The 21035-nt window shown below is 39.9% G+C and overlaps 1 protein-coding gene across 2 annotated transcripts in view; it reads right to left on the bottom strand.

Moving 5' to 3' along the window:
* Positions 1-19321, bottom strand: part of LOC118880860 (ubiquinol-cytochrome-c reductase complex assembly factor 1) — a 95101-nt gene extending 75780 nt beyond the window's left edge. The window contains exons 1-2 of one of the 2 annotated variants that reach the window (XM_036824952.1): positions 19185-19321; positions 7413-7517 (exon numbers count right to left, since the gene is read on the bottom strand). In XM_036824952.1, the coding sequence (XP_036680847.1) occupies positions 7413-7517; positions 19185-19208 (129 nt within the window). In that variant the 5' untranslated portion in view covers positions 19209-19321. The remainder of the gene's footprint in view (positions 1-7412; positions 7518-19184) is intronic. The other variant, XM_036824953.1, reaches the window with a different exon arrangement.
* Positions 19322-21035: the final 1714 nt, after the last annotated feature.

Genomic DNA, 21035 nt, shown 5'->3' with positions numbered 1-21035 from the left:
TTGAATGAAAGCAGACAAACACAAGAGAATACATGCTGTATGTTTAAAAGGCAAAACTACTCTCTGATGTTCGAAGTGAAGACTGTGGTTTTAACCTTGGTTAGGGATAGTGACTAAAAGGGGATCAAGGAGCTTCTGGGGTTCTATTTCTTGTTCTGGGTGCTGGTTATGTTCACTTTGGGATAATTCATTGAGCTGTACACTTAACGACATATCTTTTTTATATTTTTATTATACTTCAATAAACAACAGAAATTTAGTGAGAAAAGATCTGGAGTCATCAGAAAAAAGATCACGGATAAGTCTTAAGAAGTGGGCAGGAGGGGGGAGGAATAGATTGAGAGGTTGGGATTGACATATACACACTGCTGTATTTAAAACAGATAACCAACAAGGACCTACTGTATAGCACAGGGTACTCTGCTTAATATTCTGTAATAACCTGAATGGGAAAAGAACTTGAAAAAGAACAGATACATGTATATGTATAACTGAATCACTTTGCTATATACCTGAAACTAACATAACATTGTTAACCAACTATACTCCAATAAAATTTTTTTTTTAATTTTAAATTCATATATCCATTAACCCAGCAACCGTACTCACTCCTAGATACTCAGTCTTACACGTATAATCATACATATGTGAAAAGTGCATTGTTTACAACAGCAAATTATTAGAAACCACTTAAATGTTCATTTATTGAGAACTGTTTCAATATGCATGATGTGTCCATGCAATGGAATATGATGTAGCATTTCTTAAATGAGTTTTAGATGTACAGATATGAAACTACCTCCAAGTTACATTTGTTAAGTGAATAAATGATGTATAGTATGTAATCTGCATTTATGTATGAAATTATAAATTTATCTTTGTTGTTTAAAAAAAAAGAATGGAAACAAACAAAAACAAAAAACAACAAAAAATCGAAAATAAAAGCAAAATTTATTTAATTATGTTCTAACTAATACATAGCACTATAAAACTGCACATAGTTGACTGACTGGTTTATTCATTCTATCAAGCCACAGATATTTATTAAATGCCTACTGTATGTCAAAGCCCTGTTCTAACAGCTTGGAACACTAGAGTGAATGTCTTACAGAAAGTCTTTTAGAAAGTTGTCTTTCAACTTGTATAGTTTCATAAATACTATATAATGATGATAATGAAGATGAGTACTGACCATTTAAATACTGTGTACTTCTTTCTTTTTTTTAAAATTAATTTTTATTGGTATATAGTTGCTTTACAATGTCGTGTTAGTTTCTGCTGTATGGCAAAGTGAATCAGCTATACATATACATATATCCCCTCATTTTGGGATCTCCTTCCCATTTAGGTCACCACAGAGCACTGAGTAGAGTTCCCTGAGCTATACAGTAGGTTCTCATTAGTTATCTATTTTATACATAGTATCAATAGTGTATATATGTCAGTCCCAATCTCCCAATTCACCCCACCCCCCTTCCCACATGGTGTCCATACGTTTGTTCTCTACGTCTGTGTCTCTATTTGTTTTGCAAATAAGATCATCTACACCATTTTTCTAGATTCCACATACATGCATTAATATATGATATTTGCTTTTCTCTTTCTTACTTCACTCTGTATGACAGTCTCTAGGTTCATCCACGTCTCTACAAAAGACCCAAATTCGTTCCTTTTTATGGCTAATATGCCATTGCATATATATACCACATCTTCTTTATCCATTCCTCTGTTGATGGACATTTAGGTTGCTTCCATGTCCTGGCTATTGTAATAGTGCTGCAATGAACACTGGGGTACATGTGTCTTTTTGAATTATGGTTTTCTCTGGGTATATGCCCAGTAATGGGATTGCTGGGTCATACAGTAGTTCTGTTTTTTAGTTTTTTAAGGAACCTCCATACTGTTCTCCATAGTGGCTGTATCAATTTACATTCCCACCAACAGTACAAGAAGGGTCCCTTGGGCTTCCCTGGTGGCGCAGTGGTTAAGAATCCGCCTGCCAATGCAGGTGACACGGGTTCGAGCCCTGGTCCGGGAAGATCCCGAATGCCACGGAACAACTAAGCCCGTGTGCCACAACTAGTGAGCCTGCACTCTAGAGTCCACAAGCCACAACCACTGAGCCCACATGCCACAACTACTGAAGCCTGTGCTCCTAGAGCCCATGCTCCGCAACAAGAGAAGCCACTGCAATGAGAAGCCCGCGTGCTGCAACGAAGAGTAGCCCCCGCTCGCCACAACTAGAGAAAAGCCCGTGCGCAGCAACGAAGACCCAACACAGACAAAAATAAATAAATATATATTTTTTAAAAAAAGATATATTAAGATTTTGCTTTTATTTTTTGCTTCCTAAAAGTTTCTAAAAATGAAAAGATCTCCCTGATAGAGAGAGGGAGAGAGAGAGAGAGGGAGAGAGAGAGAGAGAAAGAAAGAGAGAGAGAGAGGGAGAAAGAAATGAGGAAGGAAGGGAGGGAGGGAGGGAGGGAGGGAGGAACGAAAGAAAGAAAGAAAGAAAGAAAGAAGAGAGAGAGAGAAAGAAAGAAAGAAAGAAAAAAAGGGAAAGGAAAGAGAAAGAGAAAGGAAAGGAAAGGAAAAAGGAGGGCAGGACTCAAGCAATTCTTGAACACTATATGCATCTGGTCCTTTTAGCAAAGCTATAAGCTCCACCAGGAGACAGTCTATCTTATACTTCTTTTATTTTCTGTCCCATTGCTCAACACCATTCTGGGCATGGAGTAGGCACTCAATAAAAACTAGGTGGGGTTTTTTTTTTTTTCCAAATAGAAGGACAATCTGGAGAAGGTCCAGTAAAGAACCACAGGAATGATCAAAGAGATGAATAAAAGGTCCTAGTGGAAAGGTTAAAATAAATTGAAGCTGTTTAGCTTGGAGAAAAAGCAACTGAAGAACTAAGGAGTAACTTAGAATAACAACACTTGAGCTGGAAGGAATCTCAGAGATCTTCTAAGTCCAACCTTTTCCTTTCACAGATGAGGAAACTAAGACACAAGGAGAGGTTGCAACTTGCTTAAGGTAGTTTTAGGATTAAAAAAAAAAATTTTTTTTAAAGTTTCAATTTACAAGGTGAGGAGAAAATTTACCCAAGTAGCATGAACACAAATAGCAACAAAAATAGCAGTTACAATTTACTGAAGATCTCCCATATGCCCAGCACCTGTACGCTTGCTGTTTTACTTATGTTATCTCACAACAACCTTGAAAAGTTGATACTATTTTTTCCCATTTTAGAAATAAGAACACTAAGGCTCAAAGAAGTAAAGTTCATTAAGGGGTAAAACATGTATTCAGAGCTATCTTCTTTCCCCTATATCTAACTGATTTCAAAAACCTGTGTAGGGTTTTCAACAACACTGGCTCATGTACACTTAGCACCCAGATCTTAATTTCTAAATATTCCAAATATCATTCTCCAATAAAAGGAACCAGGGCTCCCGGGGGGAAACTGTTAACTCTAGGGCTAGAGCAAAGAAAATACAACATGAACCTGAAACATCTTGTGGTGCCAAGAAACAAGGAAGTGTTCAAAAAATGAAGGCACGTGGAAAGGAACTTGAAGGAGTTCTCAACAGCCAAACATGGAACAATTTGATCAACAAAATAATGAGAATAATGCATTATAACTCACAGAATAAATATCCATTAGCTCATACTGATACAAACAAAATAATTGAATAAATAAACAAATGGAGAGGAAGTGACAGCTCTTCCTTACAGTAGAATTCCAATCAAGAAATGTAGTACGCAATGATGGAATTAGAAAATGACCATCAAGCAAACACCATAGTAATGACTGTTGCAGTCAAGAACCATAAATAGAATTACCACGTGATACCACAATCCCACTTCTGTGTATATGTCCAAAAAAATTCAAAGCAGGATCTTGGAGAGATGCTTACACACTTATGTTCGTTGCAGCATTATTCACAATAGCCAAGATATGGCAGTAACCCAAATGCCCACTGACAGAAGAATGGATAAAGAAACTGTGCCATATATATAGATATAGATATATAGATATAGATATAGATAGACAGATAGATAGAAAAATGGAATATTATACAGCCTTAAAAAAGAAAGAAATCCTGCTCCCACCCCTCATCCCTGGGTGCCCACGGACCCAACAATAAACCCTTATAAGACATTTTACACAAACATTTACAAGTTGTTGTAATAAATTATTCAGCTTAGGCTGCTTCATCTTTTGTAGTTCTTGGACTTTTTCTTAATCCTTTAAAATGAACATCACTGATTGATCCTTTCAGTCACCATCTTCTAAGATCTTGGAAGTTTTGGAACATTTTTATATTTATGCAAAAAAAGGAATTAAATAGTTGAAATAAAAGTTTTTATCAAAACTCCACCTCCTGGGGCTTCCCTAGTGGCACAGTGGTTAAGAATCCGCCTGCCAATGCAGGGGACACGGGTTCGATCCCTGGTCCGGAAAGATCCCACATGCTGCGGAGCAACTAAACCTGTGAGCCACAGCTACTGAGCCTGGGCTCTAGAGCCTGCAAGCCACAACTACTGAGCCCACATGCCACAACTACTGAAGCCCATGCCTAGATCCCGTGCTCCACAACAAGAGAAGCCACCACAATGAGAAGCCCGTGCACCACAAAGACCCAATGCAGCCAAAAAAACAAAAAAAAACCCCACAACATTGTAAATCAACTATATTTCAATAAAAATTATTTTTAAAACTTCAAAAAAAGAAGTATGATGAGAAACAGGATATTTGCATAATCTCAAAGTATCTTCTCACAAGACACCTACTAATTACAAAGGGGAAAATAGTACTTTATAGTAGAGGAAGCTGACAGACACCAATCTAATAACCAAGTCATCAAAGTTAACATCACCAGTAATAACTGGCATCATGTATCCCCTGATATGACCCACTGAGAAGGAAACAATATCACTTTTGCCAAAAATGCATAGCTTCAATCTATTTTTAAGAAAATATTAGACGAACCCCAATTGAGAGACCAAAAAAAGGACATTAATGGGGAAAAAAAGTAAAATTGGAGTGAGGTGTATAGATTAGTTAATAGTATCACATCAGTGTTCACTTCCTGGTTTCAATAATTGCACTATGGTCATATAAGATGCTAACATTAGAGGAAGCTAGGTGAAGGGTATAAGGGAACACTACCATTTTTATAACTTTTCTGTAAGTTTAAATTATTTCAAAAGTTAAAAAAAACTTTGTAAGTAGACTCATCAAAGTATGACAGAACTTCAAGAGGTTATCTAGAAAAGACAGATTAGAGTCCAATGTCCCTAGCCTTTTGAAAATGATAATAGGATTATAGCATTGGACATTACCTTAGAGATCATCTGATACTACCACTCATCCAATGGTGGATACTTTTATGTCAAGCCCCTAACATAGCCTTCCAATCATTGCTTGAATACTTCCAGTAAAAATAAATTTACTTTGTCAAAATACAGCCAACACATCCCATTACACCACAATCCTAGTTAATACAAAGTTCTTCCTCATTCTAAGCCAAATCTGCCTCCCTGTCAGATATGTACCTAAGGATGTCATTCTGAGGCACAGTTTTCCAATCAGGAGAACTCAAAGATGGGAAGATGTACCAGTGAGGTAACGTCAATATGACAAAATGTCCAGTTTATTTACAATGGCTAAAATTACATCTTGTCAGCATGAGATAAACAATTTTAAGTTATTTACATGGATGCTTTGCTATAATGCCGTCCCAGAGCCTAATATAGTACCTGGTATATATTAGGTACCCAAGAAATGTTTACTGATTCAAAGAATACGGCACAAGTCAGAGATTGATATAATGAGTTCCTCCTTCCACCATGTCTGCACACATTATTTACAAATGATTTAGAACTATAGGATAAATTCTACTAAAATTTTCCAGTGCACAAAAATAAAAATAAAAATAGAACCTAGCCCAACTCTGAAAAGAAATAGCTACATAACTACCCAAAGTAGATGCCTCTTCTGCACAAGTATATTCTTCATTCATTCAACATACATTTAGTGCCTTCTCTGTGCCAGACTTAGTGAGAAGCCCAGGAAATACAGGTAAAAATAAGACATGTCCTCAGAAGAGTAAGGCTTACACACTAGCTGGAGGGAATTACTCTATATTTTAAGTATTTTAATATATTTATTTATTTAAATTATATAATATATAATTATATACATCAAAAATAATTTTTCATTGCATTAAATATGAAAAAGAAAGTGAATGGCTACAAAAGGAATTTATATAAATTGGTAATGAAAATAAATTCCCAGTAGATAAACAGAGAAATGATGTAAGTATGTAATTTTTACAAACCAGAATATAACTGATAAACAGAAAAATGCTTAACCCTGATAAAGAAATGCAAAGCAAAATAAGGTAACAGTTTTCTACCCAATTAGTTTAAATTTTTTTAAAACACCCAATTTAGGGGAGGTAATGATGAAAAACTAGTTATATAAACTTGCTGGTGGCAGTATAAATTAAAACAACTTTTTGGAGAGGAAACTGCTTATACCCTTTGACCTAGGGTACACCCTCCTAGAAGTTTATCTTTAATAAATAATTAAAAATAAGAAATACTATATAACAATAAAATGGTAACCACATTAAAGTCTACAAAAAATCTGTAAATAATTTTAATATAAACAAAGGCTAAATAAATAACATGTAGCCATTTAAAAAATTAATTATGAAATCTATCTAACAATGTGAATAATGTCTGCTCTAATAAGTGAAAAAGCACCAGAACATAAAATTCTGTGGATATTTGTTAAGGTACCTAGGGAAAAAATTAGTACACACATACATACTTAAGGACTGGAAAAGAACCAGCAGATGTTTTCAGGTTTGAAGTCATGGGTGATTTTTATTTCCTTTATTACTAAATTATTTGTACAATTAACAAAAATCAGGAGAAAAAACTCTCAAGGAGGGTCCAAAGTAAACTACATTATAAAGAATCATGTGATCAGTGGTAAACTAAGGCCTGAAATAATTGTTCCTTGGATTTTTATGTTCATAAAAAGGAAAAAAATAAAGAAACATTTCTTACCCCAAATAAAAGCGGTACAAAGTGGCTACAAAAAGAAAACTGAAGAAAAGTTAACTCTGAGATGAATATCTGGAAACACTCCCAACAGTAAAAGTCATCAGACTGTAGCATGGTATCCTAGGCTAAGTTCCACTGCTGGGGTATTTAGAAGCAACGCCCTAGACACCATACAGTAGGAATTAGTCCTGAGCTGGCACCACAGAGACCCAGAAGTGGTCTCATGAGATTTTTCCATCACACAATTTGGTTGGCTAATCTATAAATACATGACATTTGCACATAAACACTAAGGTTTTTTTCATACCAAGCAAAGGAATAACAAATCTTACCTGGGAAGTACCAGACAGAGCCCTGCCCCACTGTCCCTGTGTATGAGACACAAGTAGCAATCGGCTGCATACTGGAACCCACTGGGAGATGCTAATCCGGTTCCTCTAGAGAAAGAAAAAAAATAGTCTGTCAGGAATCTCTATCAGACTCCATGTGTAGAAGGCAAAGAGTGTACCTAAGTCTAGAAATCCCGCCAGAACAGGGCACATGAAAGGAGAATTTCCAAAACAGGACTAGGACCAAGCCTCCCCATGCTCATCTCTCCAAGGATAAAAGGTACCACTGCCTACCACGGACTAGATGAATTCTGGTAATAGCTGACCCAAACTGGAGGACATGAGCTCCCTCTCAGGAAAGTAACAAAATAAACCTACTTCAGGCATTTTACACTTAGCTTATCATTTAAATCAGAGTTTGCAATTCCTTTTCATAAACACTGATTTATAAGCTCTTCATAAAAATCCCTTTACAGTAAACAGTGCCAGGATTACCATAATCCCCAAAAGGATGAAGAAACTAGGGCTGAAATTTTTAGGGTGGGAAAACACACTTGGGCAATTTGATTTCCAAGACAAAGAGAGATTAAGTGGCTGTTAGAGCTATGACTGAGGTCCAATTTTTCCCTCTGGCATTAATTGACCTCAAAACGGTCTCTGGACTAAATGAGCATGGATCCAGGAGTTGGATTAGTTAAAGGTTAGGCTGGAGAAAGGAGGAGCTCTACCTTGCTAAATGAGAAGCCTGCTTTACTTTATGAACCTGAAGTACAACCCACTGTATAAATGGCATCCACGTACACAGCACTGGAAATCTCTATTCTAGAAACCAACTCTGGGAGATCAAAGGGTTTCTTTCACTTGGCCTGTAGACCTTATAGGGCCATAATGAGGACTGGATATACCAAACTGTCTGAAAACACTTTGCCAAGCATCAACTACAATAGTAGGCGTCAAAGATCCGGATCCTAGTTTAAACTCAGCTACTTTAATATAATCTTTGAAAGTAATTACACCTTTATGATACTCAGTTTCCTCTTAACAAATATTAGTAATACTTACAAGCACTTACTATGTGCCAGGTATTTTTCAGGTACTTTACATATATGAACTCATCTAAACCTCATAATCACCACCCAATGACTTAGGTATATTGTTATTATCCCATGTATATGGATAAAGAAATGGAAGTATGGATAAGATAAGTAACTTCCCAAGGTCACATGGTTAATAAATGGCAGGGTTAAGATTTGAATCCAGAAAGCCCAACTCCTGGATCCATGCTCATTTATGGGATGAAAGGGTAAAGGAAATATCCCCAAAGTCCCTTCTAGCTCTACCACTCTATGACCTAGTCTTGAACCAATTAAAATACAGCATAATACTATGGGAAGAGTCCTGTACTTGGAATCAGAAAGCACTGATTTGACTCTTGGCTCCCCTGTCAGTGAGCTATGAGCCTTTGTTGCCTCTTCCATAAAATAAATAAAAATCCCTACCTCTCAGGATTTTAAGGAAAAAAAATGTCCTTTGCAGTATGTCCAACTCAATAAATATTAAGTTGAATCTGAATCTCCATTTCCTCATGAGTAGGCAGGAAGGGCCAGGGGTAAGGGGGAGAAAATATTAGAATTTTAAACCTAGAGATGCTTTCTAAAGTTGTGTAACTGTTTCTAATAGGCTACTCACAGCAACTTATGTTTCAAATTAAAAGTAAAGCTTAAAAATAGGATTTTGTTTCAGCTGAGGTTTGACCTGTTGGGATTGTTTTCAAATGAGATACAATTACTGGCTTCTTGTTTACTAACAACTGACACATTTACCAGAATCATTCGATGTCAGATGTTCCTTTCCTAAAAATGTAAATACCTTGCTAAGATGAAACTTCAGCAGATTCAGGCCCAAAGAGGTGGGGGGGTGGGGGGAAGGTAAGAGGAAATTACAAGTAGGAACAATGCAAACTTTTGGAAGATTTTCTGAAGAATTTCATCATATTTTTTCCAATGTCAATAAGAATTTTCTCTGTAGCATTTGACTCTACTTGGTCTCATGCCAATACTTTAAATCACTTCTTATTAGAAGAAAGTAGTAATCAGCTGCTCTTTTCTTTCCTTCTCCAATCCTACAACAACAATTCTTTGTGGAAATCCTTAATTGAAACTGAGGTGTAGCAGAAAGGGTCTCTGAATCTCAAGCCTACCATTAAATAGCTGTGTGACCCTGAACTAGTTACTCAAAACTCTGGACCTCCATTTTCCTTACCTAAAAGTGGGAATAATAAAACCTACCTCACAGAAGCGTCCCAAGGACCACCTGTAAAAGCACTTCAATAACAGTAAAACACACACACAAAAGCTTCACTATTGCTGTTAACAACTGTTACTGAATTATGTAAGTAAACTCCTCTTTCCCCAGCAAACTGTCACAGCAGCAAGAACCATTTTCTTAAAATATTGCTTTGAACCTGGAATTCCCTTTCTCAAAAGCTTGCAGTGCCTCCAAGTGTCTCTGTAGTCAAACTTAAACACCTGATCTTTACCAACTGGACTCTGACCCATCAATATACTTACATACTCTGCCTTGCATTCTCCACTCAGCAGTTCCAAAACCTGACTCATACTCTCTGGTTTGAGAATTACTGCTCCTCTCCACACAAGCTAATCCCCTTGGAGTTCCTCTGGGACTCTCTTCTTCACTCCTACCCAAAGCATGAGCTCATTTGCTTCAACCTAGACTCCAGGTTCTGGTTCTACTGATTCTACTAAGTCCTTTTTCCTCCCACCTCTCCCAACACTTCATTTATAAATATATATCAATAAATCTGTGGAAGTACTTATCATCCTCTTATAGGTACTAATACATTAGGTCTATAACAATTAGCAAACCTCAGTTCTCCCAAGTTCAGAAAAAAATTCCAGTGGTTAAAATCATTGCTTTAACTTAGGATAGTATAAACACCATTACTCAGTGGGAACTGGCTTTATCGTCCTTTTGCCTCATCAACACTTCAACCAAAATTTTAAAGATAAGTTTTATGTTTGTATTTCCTGTGCATATTGTGATTTGCAGGTGATTTTACACTGTATTTCAAAATATTCTCACAGATCAGCTCTTTTTGTGACTACACTTTAATCAGTCCACTGACCAGACTGTTTCTTCATGTGGTTTTTAAGATACATAGTATTTTCCTTTGCTCACCCATGAGCTGGAAAAGGCTTTACAGGTAGTCAATTCTCCTATTCCCCATAGTTATGTTTTACAAAGTGACCGCAAACACTAAGTTAGCAAACACTGAACCATTGCTCCTAGGGGAAAAATACAGGGTTATGTTCCTGCAAGCCTCTGGTCACAACATTTTCATCAACCAAACAATACATGACCTTGTTATTTGTGTTTCTGTTTAAAGACACCTTATTTAATGTTGTTGATTCATTAACATTGAACTCACAGCCAATAGCACTAACTCGCTCCTGAACAAAACTTACCTAACACACAAATTTTCTCCACAAGAAACATCACAGCCTTTTTGCACTTAGCAGCACTAGACAGCACTTCAGCACTACACCTGGGGGCCATTTTAAACAGGGAAATCACCAACAAAAGCACAAAAATGCAAAAAACATGACACTAAATAGACCATGAGAAGGATACTTGTTTACAGCATAATAGCTGAAACAAGAAGTCAGAGTATCATCTCAGCCAGGAATATGCATGTTGCAGTTCAAATTTTTCACCTCTCTGCACATGTCCACAAATGACTGCAAAAGCACCACGAGTATTGATTTGGGTTACAAATAAATTTTAGCAAGTATGTGAATTCACAAATACAGGAAGGATTTGAGCAAATCAGTAAATATATTAAGGATGAGGGATCAGGTTTCTATCAGAGAAAGGAGTTAACAAATATGAAAAGGCAAAAGGATAGAATAAACCCTGTGCTATTGGGTTGGATTTAGAGTAACTGGTATAAGTTTTTAATATACAGAGATAAATAAAGAAATCAACATATGTGTGTTTATGTATATGTATACACATACATACACTTCCTACTCCTGTACTGATAGGGCCTGTAAGCAATGACACCCCAGTTGCAATGACAACATGTAGCATCCAAACTTGGTTTCTAAATAGTAGTATTCACTGAAAGGAACTAGTCTTCTCTGGAGAAAAGTTGACTCCTGAATGGGGTTGAAGCTCCTCAAACCTTATTCACAAAGGTCTGGAATTATGTGATCTGTCTAGCAGTTCCTTGGAAGACTCCATCCATCTTGGAACTCCTCCAGTATGAAAACCATTTTCCCCAGGAGCTCCCCAGGAGCGTTAGTGGAAAACAAATAGAGGCAATTGTTTAACTTTGTGGCTGCCTGAGGCAGTGGATAATACTTGGGGAAAACAATAGGCTAACCAAAAAGTTTAAAAGGAAAATCAGAGGAATGAGATATGCATAGGGACCTTGAAAAGCTCTGACATATTCCTGGGAATTTGAAGGCCATGCAGATGCACAGGTTTGTGCACATGCCCAGAACAGGAAAGACCTGAGATTGCTCTAAGCTCTCATCTGTGGTTGACCTTGAGGTGCTTCGCAAGCAGGAAGTGAAGGTTAAGGCAGAACTGTCAAATGACTGGCAGAAGGATGAAGGCATGCTCCAAAATGCACACAGAGCAGCTCAACAAATACTGAGAGACTCATATGTTCCAGGTATTTAAGGAAATCTCCATCCAATCATTACTTGACCACTAAGCTAACTGGTCAGAGACCACACGACAAAGAATACAGACTTTACAGAATTAATTCAGAAAAGTCACTAAACAGAAAAATAACAACAAACTCTGGGAAAAGAAAGTCCTGATTTCCAGAGGTGCCACATTATATTATTTAAAATGTTTAGTTTTCAACAAAAACTTATGAAACATGTAAAAAAACAAAAAAAGCATGGTCAAAACAAGGGAAAATTTAAAAATCGATAGAAACTGTCCCTGAGGAAGCCCAGACATTAGACAAACCAGACAAAGACTTTGAACCAGCTATCTAAAAATTTTAAGATCTAAAGGAAACCATGACTAAAGAACTAAAGCAAAGTATGAGAATGGTATCTCACCAAATAAACAATATCAATAAAGAAAGAAATTTTACAAAAAGCCAAACAAAAATTCTGGAGTTGAAAAGAACAATAAGGGACTTCCCTGGTGGTGCAGTGGATAGGACTCTGCACTCTCAATGAAGGGGGCCTGGGTTTGATCCTTGGTCAGAGAACTAGATCCCACATGCATGCTGCAAGTAAGAGTACACGTGCCACAACTGAGGAGCCCGCAGGCCGCAACTAAGGAGCCAGCGAGCCACAACTAAGGAGCCTGCGAGCTGCAACTAAGGAGCCCATCTGCCACAACTAAGACCCAGTGCAAGCAAATAAATAAATATATTTTTAAAAAATTTTTAAAAAGAAAAGAACAATAAATAAAATTAACATTTCACTAGAGAAGTTTAACAGCAGATTTGAGCAAAAGAAAGAATCAGTGACCTTGAAGATAGATCAATTGAGATTATCCAGCCCAATGAACAGAAAGAAAAAAAAAATGGAGAAAATTTAATGGAGTCTCAGAGACCTACCAGCAAATGTATCTACACCATCAAACATACCAACATATGTATAATGGGAGGCTCAGACGGAGAGGAGAGAAATAAGGAACAGAAAAAATATGTGAAAAAATACTTGCAGATGGGACTTCCCTGGGGGCGCAGTGGTTAAGAATCCGCCTGCCAATGCAGGGGCACGGGTTCAATCCCTGGTCTGGGAAGATCCCACATCCCACATGCCACAGAGCAACTAAGCCCATGCGCCACAACTACTGAGCCCACGTGTCACAACTACTGAAGCCCACATGCCTACAGCCCATGCTCTGCAACAAGAGAAACCACCACAATGAGAAGCCCGCACACCACAACAAAGAGTAGCCCCTGCTCGCTGCAAGTAGAGAAAAGCCTGTGCGCAGCAACGTAGACCCAATGCAGCCAAAAATAAATAAATTAATTAATTTTTTTAAAAGACTTTAAAAATGGTCCACATCAAAAAAATCTTTAAAAAAAAAAAAACTACAATGAGATTATCCTCTCACACCCATTAAGATGGCCACTATAAAAAAAAAAAGAAAGAAAGAAAATAAGTGTTGGAGAAGATGTGGAGAAATTGAAACCCTTGTGCTTTGTTGGTAGAAATGTAAAATGGTGCAGCTGCTATGGAAAACAGGATGGCGATTACTCAAAAAATTAAACACAGAATTACAATATGATCCAACAATTCTACTTCTTAGCACATACCCAAAAGAAGTAACAACAGGGACTAGAACAAATATTTGTACACCCATGTTCATGGCAGCACTATTTGGCAATAGCCAAAAGGTGGAGGCAACCAAAGTGCCCATCAATAGATGAATGGATAAATGAAATGTAGTATATGCATACAACAGAATATTATTCAGCCTTAAAAAAAAGGAAATTCTGTCATGCTACAACATGGATGAACTTTGAGGACATTATGTTAAGTGAAATAAGCCAGTCACAAAAGAACAAACACTGTATGATTCCACTTATATGAGGTACCTAGAGTAGTCAAAATCATAAAGACAGAAAGAATGGTGGTTGCCCAGGGCTGGGTAGAGTGGGGCATAGGGATTTATCTTTTAATAGGTACAGAGTTTCAATTTTTGAAGATGAAAAGAGTTCTTTGGATGATGGTGGTGATGGCAGCACAACAATGTGAATGTACTTAATACCACTGAACTGTACACTTAAAATTGGTTGAAATGGTAAATTATGTTATGCATATTCTACTACAATTTTTTTTAAACTCCAGTGTGGCTTTCTGCAATTTATACTACTATCAAAGAAAAGTAAAAATTATTACCAATGTCAAAACAGCTCATAAAACCATAAAAAAGTCCCAGTGCACTGCTCAAATGTCCAGTTCCTCTGCTAGATCTACTCAGCAATAGCAGTGTTTCAGTTTACTCCTCCTTCCCAAACCCATCCTTAGAGAAGCGTAAAAACTGGTCAAAAAGACAGAAAGAGGGCTTCCCTGATGGTGCAGTGGTTGAGAATCTGCCTGCCAATGCAGGGGACACGGGTTCGAGCCCTGGTCTGGGAAGATCCCACATGCCGCAGAGCAACTAGGCCCGTGAACCACAATTACTGAGCCTGCGCGTCTGGAGCCTGTGCTCCGCAACAAGAGAGGCCGTGATAGTGAGAGGCCCGCGCACCGCGATGAAGAGTGGCCCCCACTTGCCGCAACTAGAGAAAGCCCTCACACAGAAACGAAGACCCAACACAGCCAAAAATAAATAAATAAATAAATAAATTAAAAAAAAAAAAAAAAAAAAAAGACAGAAAGAGGAAGAAATAAGGGGAGACTAATGAGAATGTTTCAGGAATACTACTTCTCGGTGGTTCAATTTTCTTGTCTGCAAAATGGGGGAATAATAGTGCCTACCTTTTCAAAGGGCTGTCGTAAGGATTTAGCAAGTTCACACACATAAAGTATTTAAGAGTGCTTACCACATGGTAAGTGCCCTATAAATGTTACCTATCAATATTATTGCTAGAGAAATCTCAACATTTTTGTTTCAACTACAACTTATATTTCAGCTCTCTCTCCTGAACACCAAATATCCAGCTGCAAAAACAAAAACCAACAACAACAACAAAACACAAACAAAAAAACCCCAAAAACTCCAGCTAGATTTTCTCAGTGAAGAACACTGCTATTAACTCAGTCATCCTAGGCTGACCTGGGACAAGCTGTTAGACTCTTCCCTCTTCCTCATCCTTAACATCTAATCTCTCATCAAGCTCTGTAGACCTCAATACCTCTTGCAACCATCCCTTCTTCTGTAACCACACTGTCCATCTCCCACTTAGTACAGGCCTTCCTCACTTCTTCCAGGATTACTTTAGTTTCTGACTGGCCTTGGGGACTCTAATCTCAGCCCTCTCTGACTGATCCATCTGTTACATCCACCCCTGTTACAAGGATCTGTTAGAACAAAAATCTATGTTTTTTGTTTACTATGTTGACTTTTTTTTTTACTTTTTTATACTAATTAAAAATTTTAAATTTCAATTTAAAAATGAGAGAAGGAACAAAGTGTTCCCCTGATCAATGGTGGCTGGAAGCAGGGAGAGCAATACAAGGATTGCAAAAGGGCGCAAAGAAATTTTGGGGAGTGACAGATATGTTCCTTATTTTTATTATGATTATGACTTTTCAGGTGTATACCTGTGTCAAAACTTATCAAATTATACAATTAAATAAGTGTGATTTACTGTACATCAATTATTCCTCAATTTTAAAAATTTAAATAAGAAAAAAAACAAGAGTAAATGCATCAAAAAAACCTTTAAAAATAAATCTTCCCTTCGTTTAAAATACTTCAATGGCTGCCCTCTGCCTCAAGATGAATCTCCAACCCCTAACTATGACATGCAAGGCAATGTCTCCTCTACTGCCATTTCCCCACAAGTGCCCCTGAGTCCAGCCAGAGAGATTTACTTAGAGCGCCTTTGTTGTCTAGCATAGTAGCATAAGCTAATGCTTCTCCTCTATTTCCTTTCCCATATTCCCCATCTAATGCCCCCTCATTTAGTTTAAGTATCTAAATGCTTGTCCTCAGGCTGGGTTAGGTGCCTTTCTACTCTGCTACCATAGCACCTAGTTAAGACTTCTATCACAGCATTTCAAGAATTGTTATCAGTAGTTTTCTTTTCTGTCTCTGCTATTAGATTATAAACATGAGAATAAGTTCTATGTTTTTCATCCTCAGTCCCTTGGAGAGTTCCTAGAATGCAGTAAACACTCAAAATAGTCGCTGAATTAAAAGGAAGGGAAAAGAAGCATTTAAAATGTCACTTGTATCAACTGATTCTCTCATCAACCCTATCAAACTTACCCTTAAGAAAATCTGAGGCTCAGAGAAGTTAGGTGATTTGCTTAAGGCTATACCCATAGTAAGTAATGGGGCCAAGCTTTCAAACAAGGCTCTTCTGACTCCTAGATAGGTGCATTTTCCTGTATTTGTGAATTCCTCACAGTGCCTAACCCTAATGCCTCTTCAGCATAGGTGATCAATAAATATCTGCTACTTTCATGTTTACTGTAACTCTCTAGTCCTAAGGGAGTTTCTGTTGCTTTGTCACACATTACAACATGATAAGAAGACTTCAAAGAATTACAGTATACAGTATAAAGTGAAAGTGACTTCCCTTACCTAATCTTGCTTTCTACCTAAAAAGATGAATAGAAAGGGATAAATGGGGGGTAGAAAAAGATTCAACTAATAGAAGGCAGTTAGAAAGGTGGTTTCACTACATGCTACCAACTAAGAAGAAATGATCCTGTAACCATCCACACGCTCAGTGGCACGTTCAGCTGGGGCAGCCACTAACTTCCAAGACAAGTCAAGGTATTCATTTCAGATCTACGGCCCAATAAAATTCTCATCTTTCCCCCCCAAAATGTCTATCTTAAAAACACCTAGGGGGCTTCCCTGGTGGCACAGTGGTTGAGAATCTGCCTGCCAATGCAGGGGACACGGGTTCGAGCCCTGGTCTGGGAAGATCCCACATGCCGCGGAGCGACTCGGCCCGTGAGCCACAATTGCTGAGCCTGCGCGTCTGGAGCCTGTGCTCCGCAATGAGAGGCCGCGATAGTGAGAGGCCCGCGAGGCCCGCGCACCGCGATGAAGAGTGGCCCCCACTTGCCGCAACTAGAGAAAGCCCTCGCACAGAAACGAAGACCCAACACAGCCATAAATAAATAAATAAATAAATAAATAAATTTTTTAAAAGAAGACAATTTCAGTTTCAGACCCGATTATTAAAAAAAAACAAACAAAAAACCTAGGATGGGACTTGCCTGGTAGCACAGTGGTTAAGAATCTGCCTGCCAATGCAGGGGACATGGGTTCAATCCCTGGTCTGGGAAGATCCCACATGTCGCAGAGCAACTAAGCCTGTGCACCACAACTACAGAGCCTGTGCTCTAGAGTCCACGAGCCACAACTACTGAGCCCACGTGCCACAACTACTGAAGCGCGAGCACCTAGAGCCTGTGCTCAGCAACAAGAGAAGCCAATGTAGTGACAAGCCTGTGCATCACAACAAAGAGTAGCCCCTGCTCACAACTAGAGAAAGCCCACACGCAGCAACGAAGACCCAACGCAGCCAAAAATAAATTAATTAATTTTAAAAAAAAAAGCAACACACATCTAGGAGGCGGACTTCCCTGGTGGTTCAGTGGTTAAGAATCCACCTTCCAATGCAGGGGACACAGGTTCAATTCCTGGTCGAGGAACTAAGATCCCACATGCAGCAGGGCAACTAAACCCATGCGCCGCAGCTACTGAGTACGCGAGCCACAACTAGAGAGAAGCCTGCGCACCGCAACTAAGACCCAACACAGCCAAAAAAATAATAATGATAAAAATAAATAAATTTTTTTTAAAAAAACAAAACACTTAGGAGGGAATTCCCTGGTGGTCCAGTGGTTAGGACTCTGCGCTTCCACTGCCAGAGGCCTGGGCTCGATTCCTGGTCAGGGAACTAAGATCCCACAAGCCGAGCACCATGGCCAAAAAAAAACACTTAGGACATCCTAGTTGCCATTTCCTCAGCAGTCCTCAGATATGAATCAGTTCCTGCCCTGGCATCAACAATTACTTCACCAAGTGACTTTCTGTAGGTTACAGGAGCTACTCTTCAAAAAAACTTTTACTACGCAACAATAGAGGGCACTGCACTTTGCTAGGCTGACAAGGTATACAAGAAGTAAAATCACAGGCCGTGTATGCCACATATAAAAAGATTAGACACAAATATTTCTAATATCACAACTCAAAAGAAAGCTAGAGGCAGGAATACACAGTGTCTGCTACGAAAACAATCTCCTTGACCCAGTTTTTGAAAGACTTGATAAAATTATAAACTCTACTATCCCTCCATGATTAGGACCCAAGCTCTGTATCCTCCTAACTTTTGTTCTCTTTAATTTCTATAAGTCAGAGTCAGCTAGAAGTTCAGGATTGAATCACAAGAGGTGCAGCAGCTTCCCATATGGGTGTTAATTAGTCGAGTAGTTCTTCGTCACTTATCTCATTCCTTCAACAAATCTTTATTGAACACCTATGATGTGCCAGACACTGTGCTAGGCAGAGTGAAAACGACAGATATGACCCCAGTTCTCGTGCAGCTTTCACTCTAATAGCCTTTAAGAGTATTCCACTTAACTATACAGTTAATAATTAATCTACTGATCTCTGAAACAAACCCAAAGAACGTCAGAATCCCAAAGACCTGCAGATTTACGTCCTCGCTTTGCCCATAGGGACTCTGAAGCCCAAAAGTGACTTGCCCAAGGTCACCCTGAGCATTAGTGACAGAACAGGAACTAGAACCCGGGTCTCCCGAAACTACAATCAGTGCCCCAGGCGGTGCCTCTCTCCCTGAGGGGAAGGAGTCACAGGTGGTGACCAAGGAAAAGCAAGCTTCGTCAAATTTATATCTGACGTCAGTCTCACGCCTTCTCCAAAGAGGGGGAAGCCACGGCCAAACCGAGGGTCGGGGGAAGTGGGAAGCTGCCTCAGTTTCCCCGCAGAGATGCGGCCGCGCAGCCTCGCTACCGCACAGGCTCCGCTCCTGCACTTCCGTCCAGTTGCTCCCGCCCCGCCCTCTCCGACTCCAACCCGGAGGCCCGGTGGGCGACAGCACAAAATCACTCCTTCACTCACAAGCACTCGCACCAGCAACGCCATGTTTCTCGACAACCATTTCCGGGTGAAAGGTGGGCTTCCGGAGTCCCCGCTACAACCACCCCTCCTCTAGGTCGTCTTTTCGCCGGCGGATGCCCGGCAACGGCAGCGCAGGCGCACAGAGGTCGCTGCGCACACGAGCGCGCGCTTCCGCCGCTGTGCCCGAGGAGGCAGGGCCTGGGGCGCGGCCGGACGGTCGGGACGCGCGCGCGCCTCCCGCTCTCCTTAGACTCCGCCAGACACGTCACAGAGGCTCAAGTCATCGCAACACCTGTCCTCTTTGACCTCTGCCTCGGGCTTTTCATAGCTCTTTCATTAACCTACCTCACCCAGCCTCACTCTTCAGCACCACCTTGTCGGAGTCCCTCTTTCCCAGACTCTGTCCCCACAAGGATTCCCCCCTTTTCACCGATGGTTGAAAAGAACAGAATCCTGGGAGAATCCTAGCACTTCAGGACTCCCTAAGGGACTTCCCTGGTGGTGCAGTGGTTAAGAACCCGCCTGCCAATGCAGGGGACGAAAATTCGAGCCCTGGTCCTGGAAGATCCCATATGCCGCGGAGCAACTAAGCCCGTGCGCCACAACTACTGAGCCTGCGAGCCATAACTACTGACCCCACGCACCTAGAGCCCGTGCTCCGCAACAAGAGAAGCCACTGCAATGCGAAGCCCATGCACCGCAATGAAGAGCAGCCCCTGCTCGCCCGCAACTAGAGAAAGCCCGCGCGCAGCAATGAAGACCCAACCCAGCCAATAACTGGAAAAAAAAAAAAAAGGACTCTCTAAAACGAGCCTGAGAAAGAGTAGGAGGAGGAACACAGGGCATGGCTGAGTCCTGAAATTCAGGGGAAGAGGGTGGTCACATGCTGACCTGAGACCTGAAGAAGGAACTTTAGGGGTTTCTGGTTGGTTGGTTGTGACTGGGAGCATCTTTGAGTATTGATAGGAAATTATTATAAAGATGAAGATAGAGAAGAAAGAATCAAAGACGCAAAGAGTTTCCACAGGAGGTTGGGAGAGAATGGCCTTGGCTAGAAGACCTCTTGCATTCATTGTATCCCAAGAACAGTAGAGGAGAGAAGGTGTCAGTGCTCCTGGGTGACTGGGAGCAGAAGGGCAGGGTGCTGAAGGACTCCCTTCCCTTTCATTCAGTCAACATAGACCCACTGAATGGTCACTATGTGCTGGACACAAGACAGGTGTGGATACTGGCTTCCTGGAGCTCATAGACCTGGGGGTGGGAGGGAGAGGCTGGAGGTGCTGTGTCACAAAAGTCTAGTAAGCCGATGAAAAAAATAAAATAGTTAAAAATTGTGGTAAGTGCTATAAAGGGAACAACAAAGAGCTAAACTAGAGAATAACATGCGGAGACTTCCCTGGTGGCACAGTGGATAGGACCCTGCCCTCCCAATGCAGGGGGCCCTGGTTCAATCCCTGGTCAGGGAACTAGATCCCACATACATGCCGCAACTAAGAGTTCACATGCCACAACTAAGGAGCCCGCCTGCAGCAACTAAGACCCAGCGCAACCAAATTAAAAATAATAATAATAATAACATGGGAAGGAAACTACCCTTTAGAAACTACCCTTTAGATTCTTTGCACTCAAGTGGACAGCTTATGTGTTTGGTATAGAAAACTGTGGTGTAGCACTCCCACACATAAGTTAGGACAAGTGGCATCACATATTAAAAAGGGGGATTTCCCGGCTTCCCTGGTGGCGCAGTAGTTAAGAATCCGCCTGCCAATGCAGGGCACACGGGTTCGATCCCTAGTCCGGGAAGATCCCACATGCCGTGGAGCAACTAAGCCTGTGTGCAACTACTGAGCC

The sequence above is a fragment of the Balaenoptera musculus genome, chromosome 15 (assembly GCF_009873245.2).
Source record: "Balaenoptera musculus isolate JJ_BM4_2016_0621 chromosome 15, mBalMus1.pri.v3, whole genome shotgun sequence".
In the NCBI taxonomy this organism is placed as follows: domain Eukaryota; kingdom Metazoa; phylum Chordata; class Mammalia; order Artiodactyla; family Balaenopteridae; genus Balaenoptera; species Balaenoptera musculus.
This window is presented reverse-complemented; position numbering and strand designations above follow the sequence as displayed.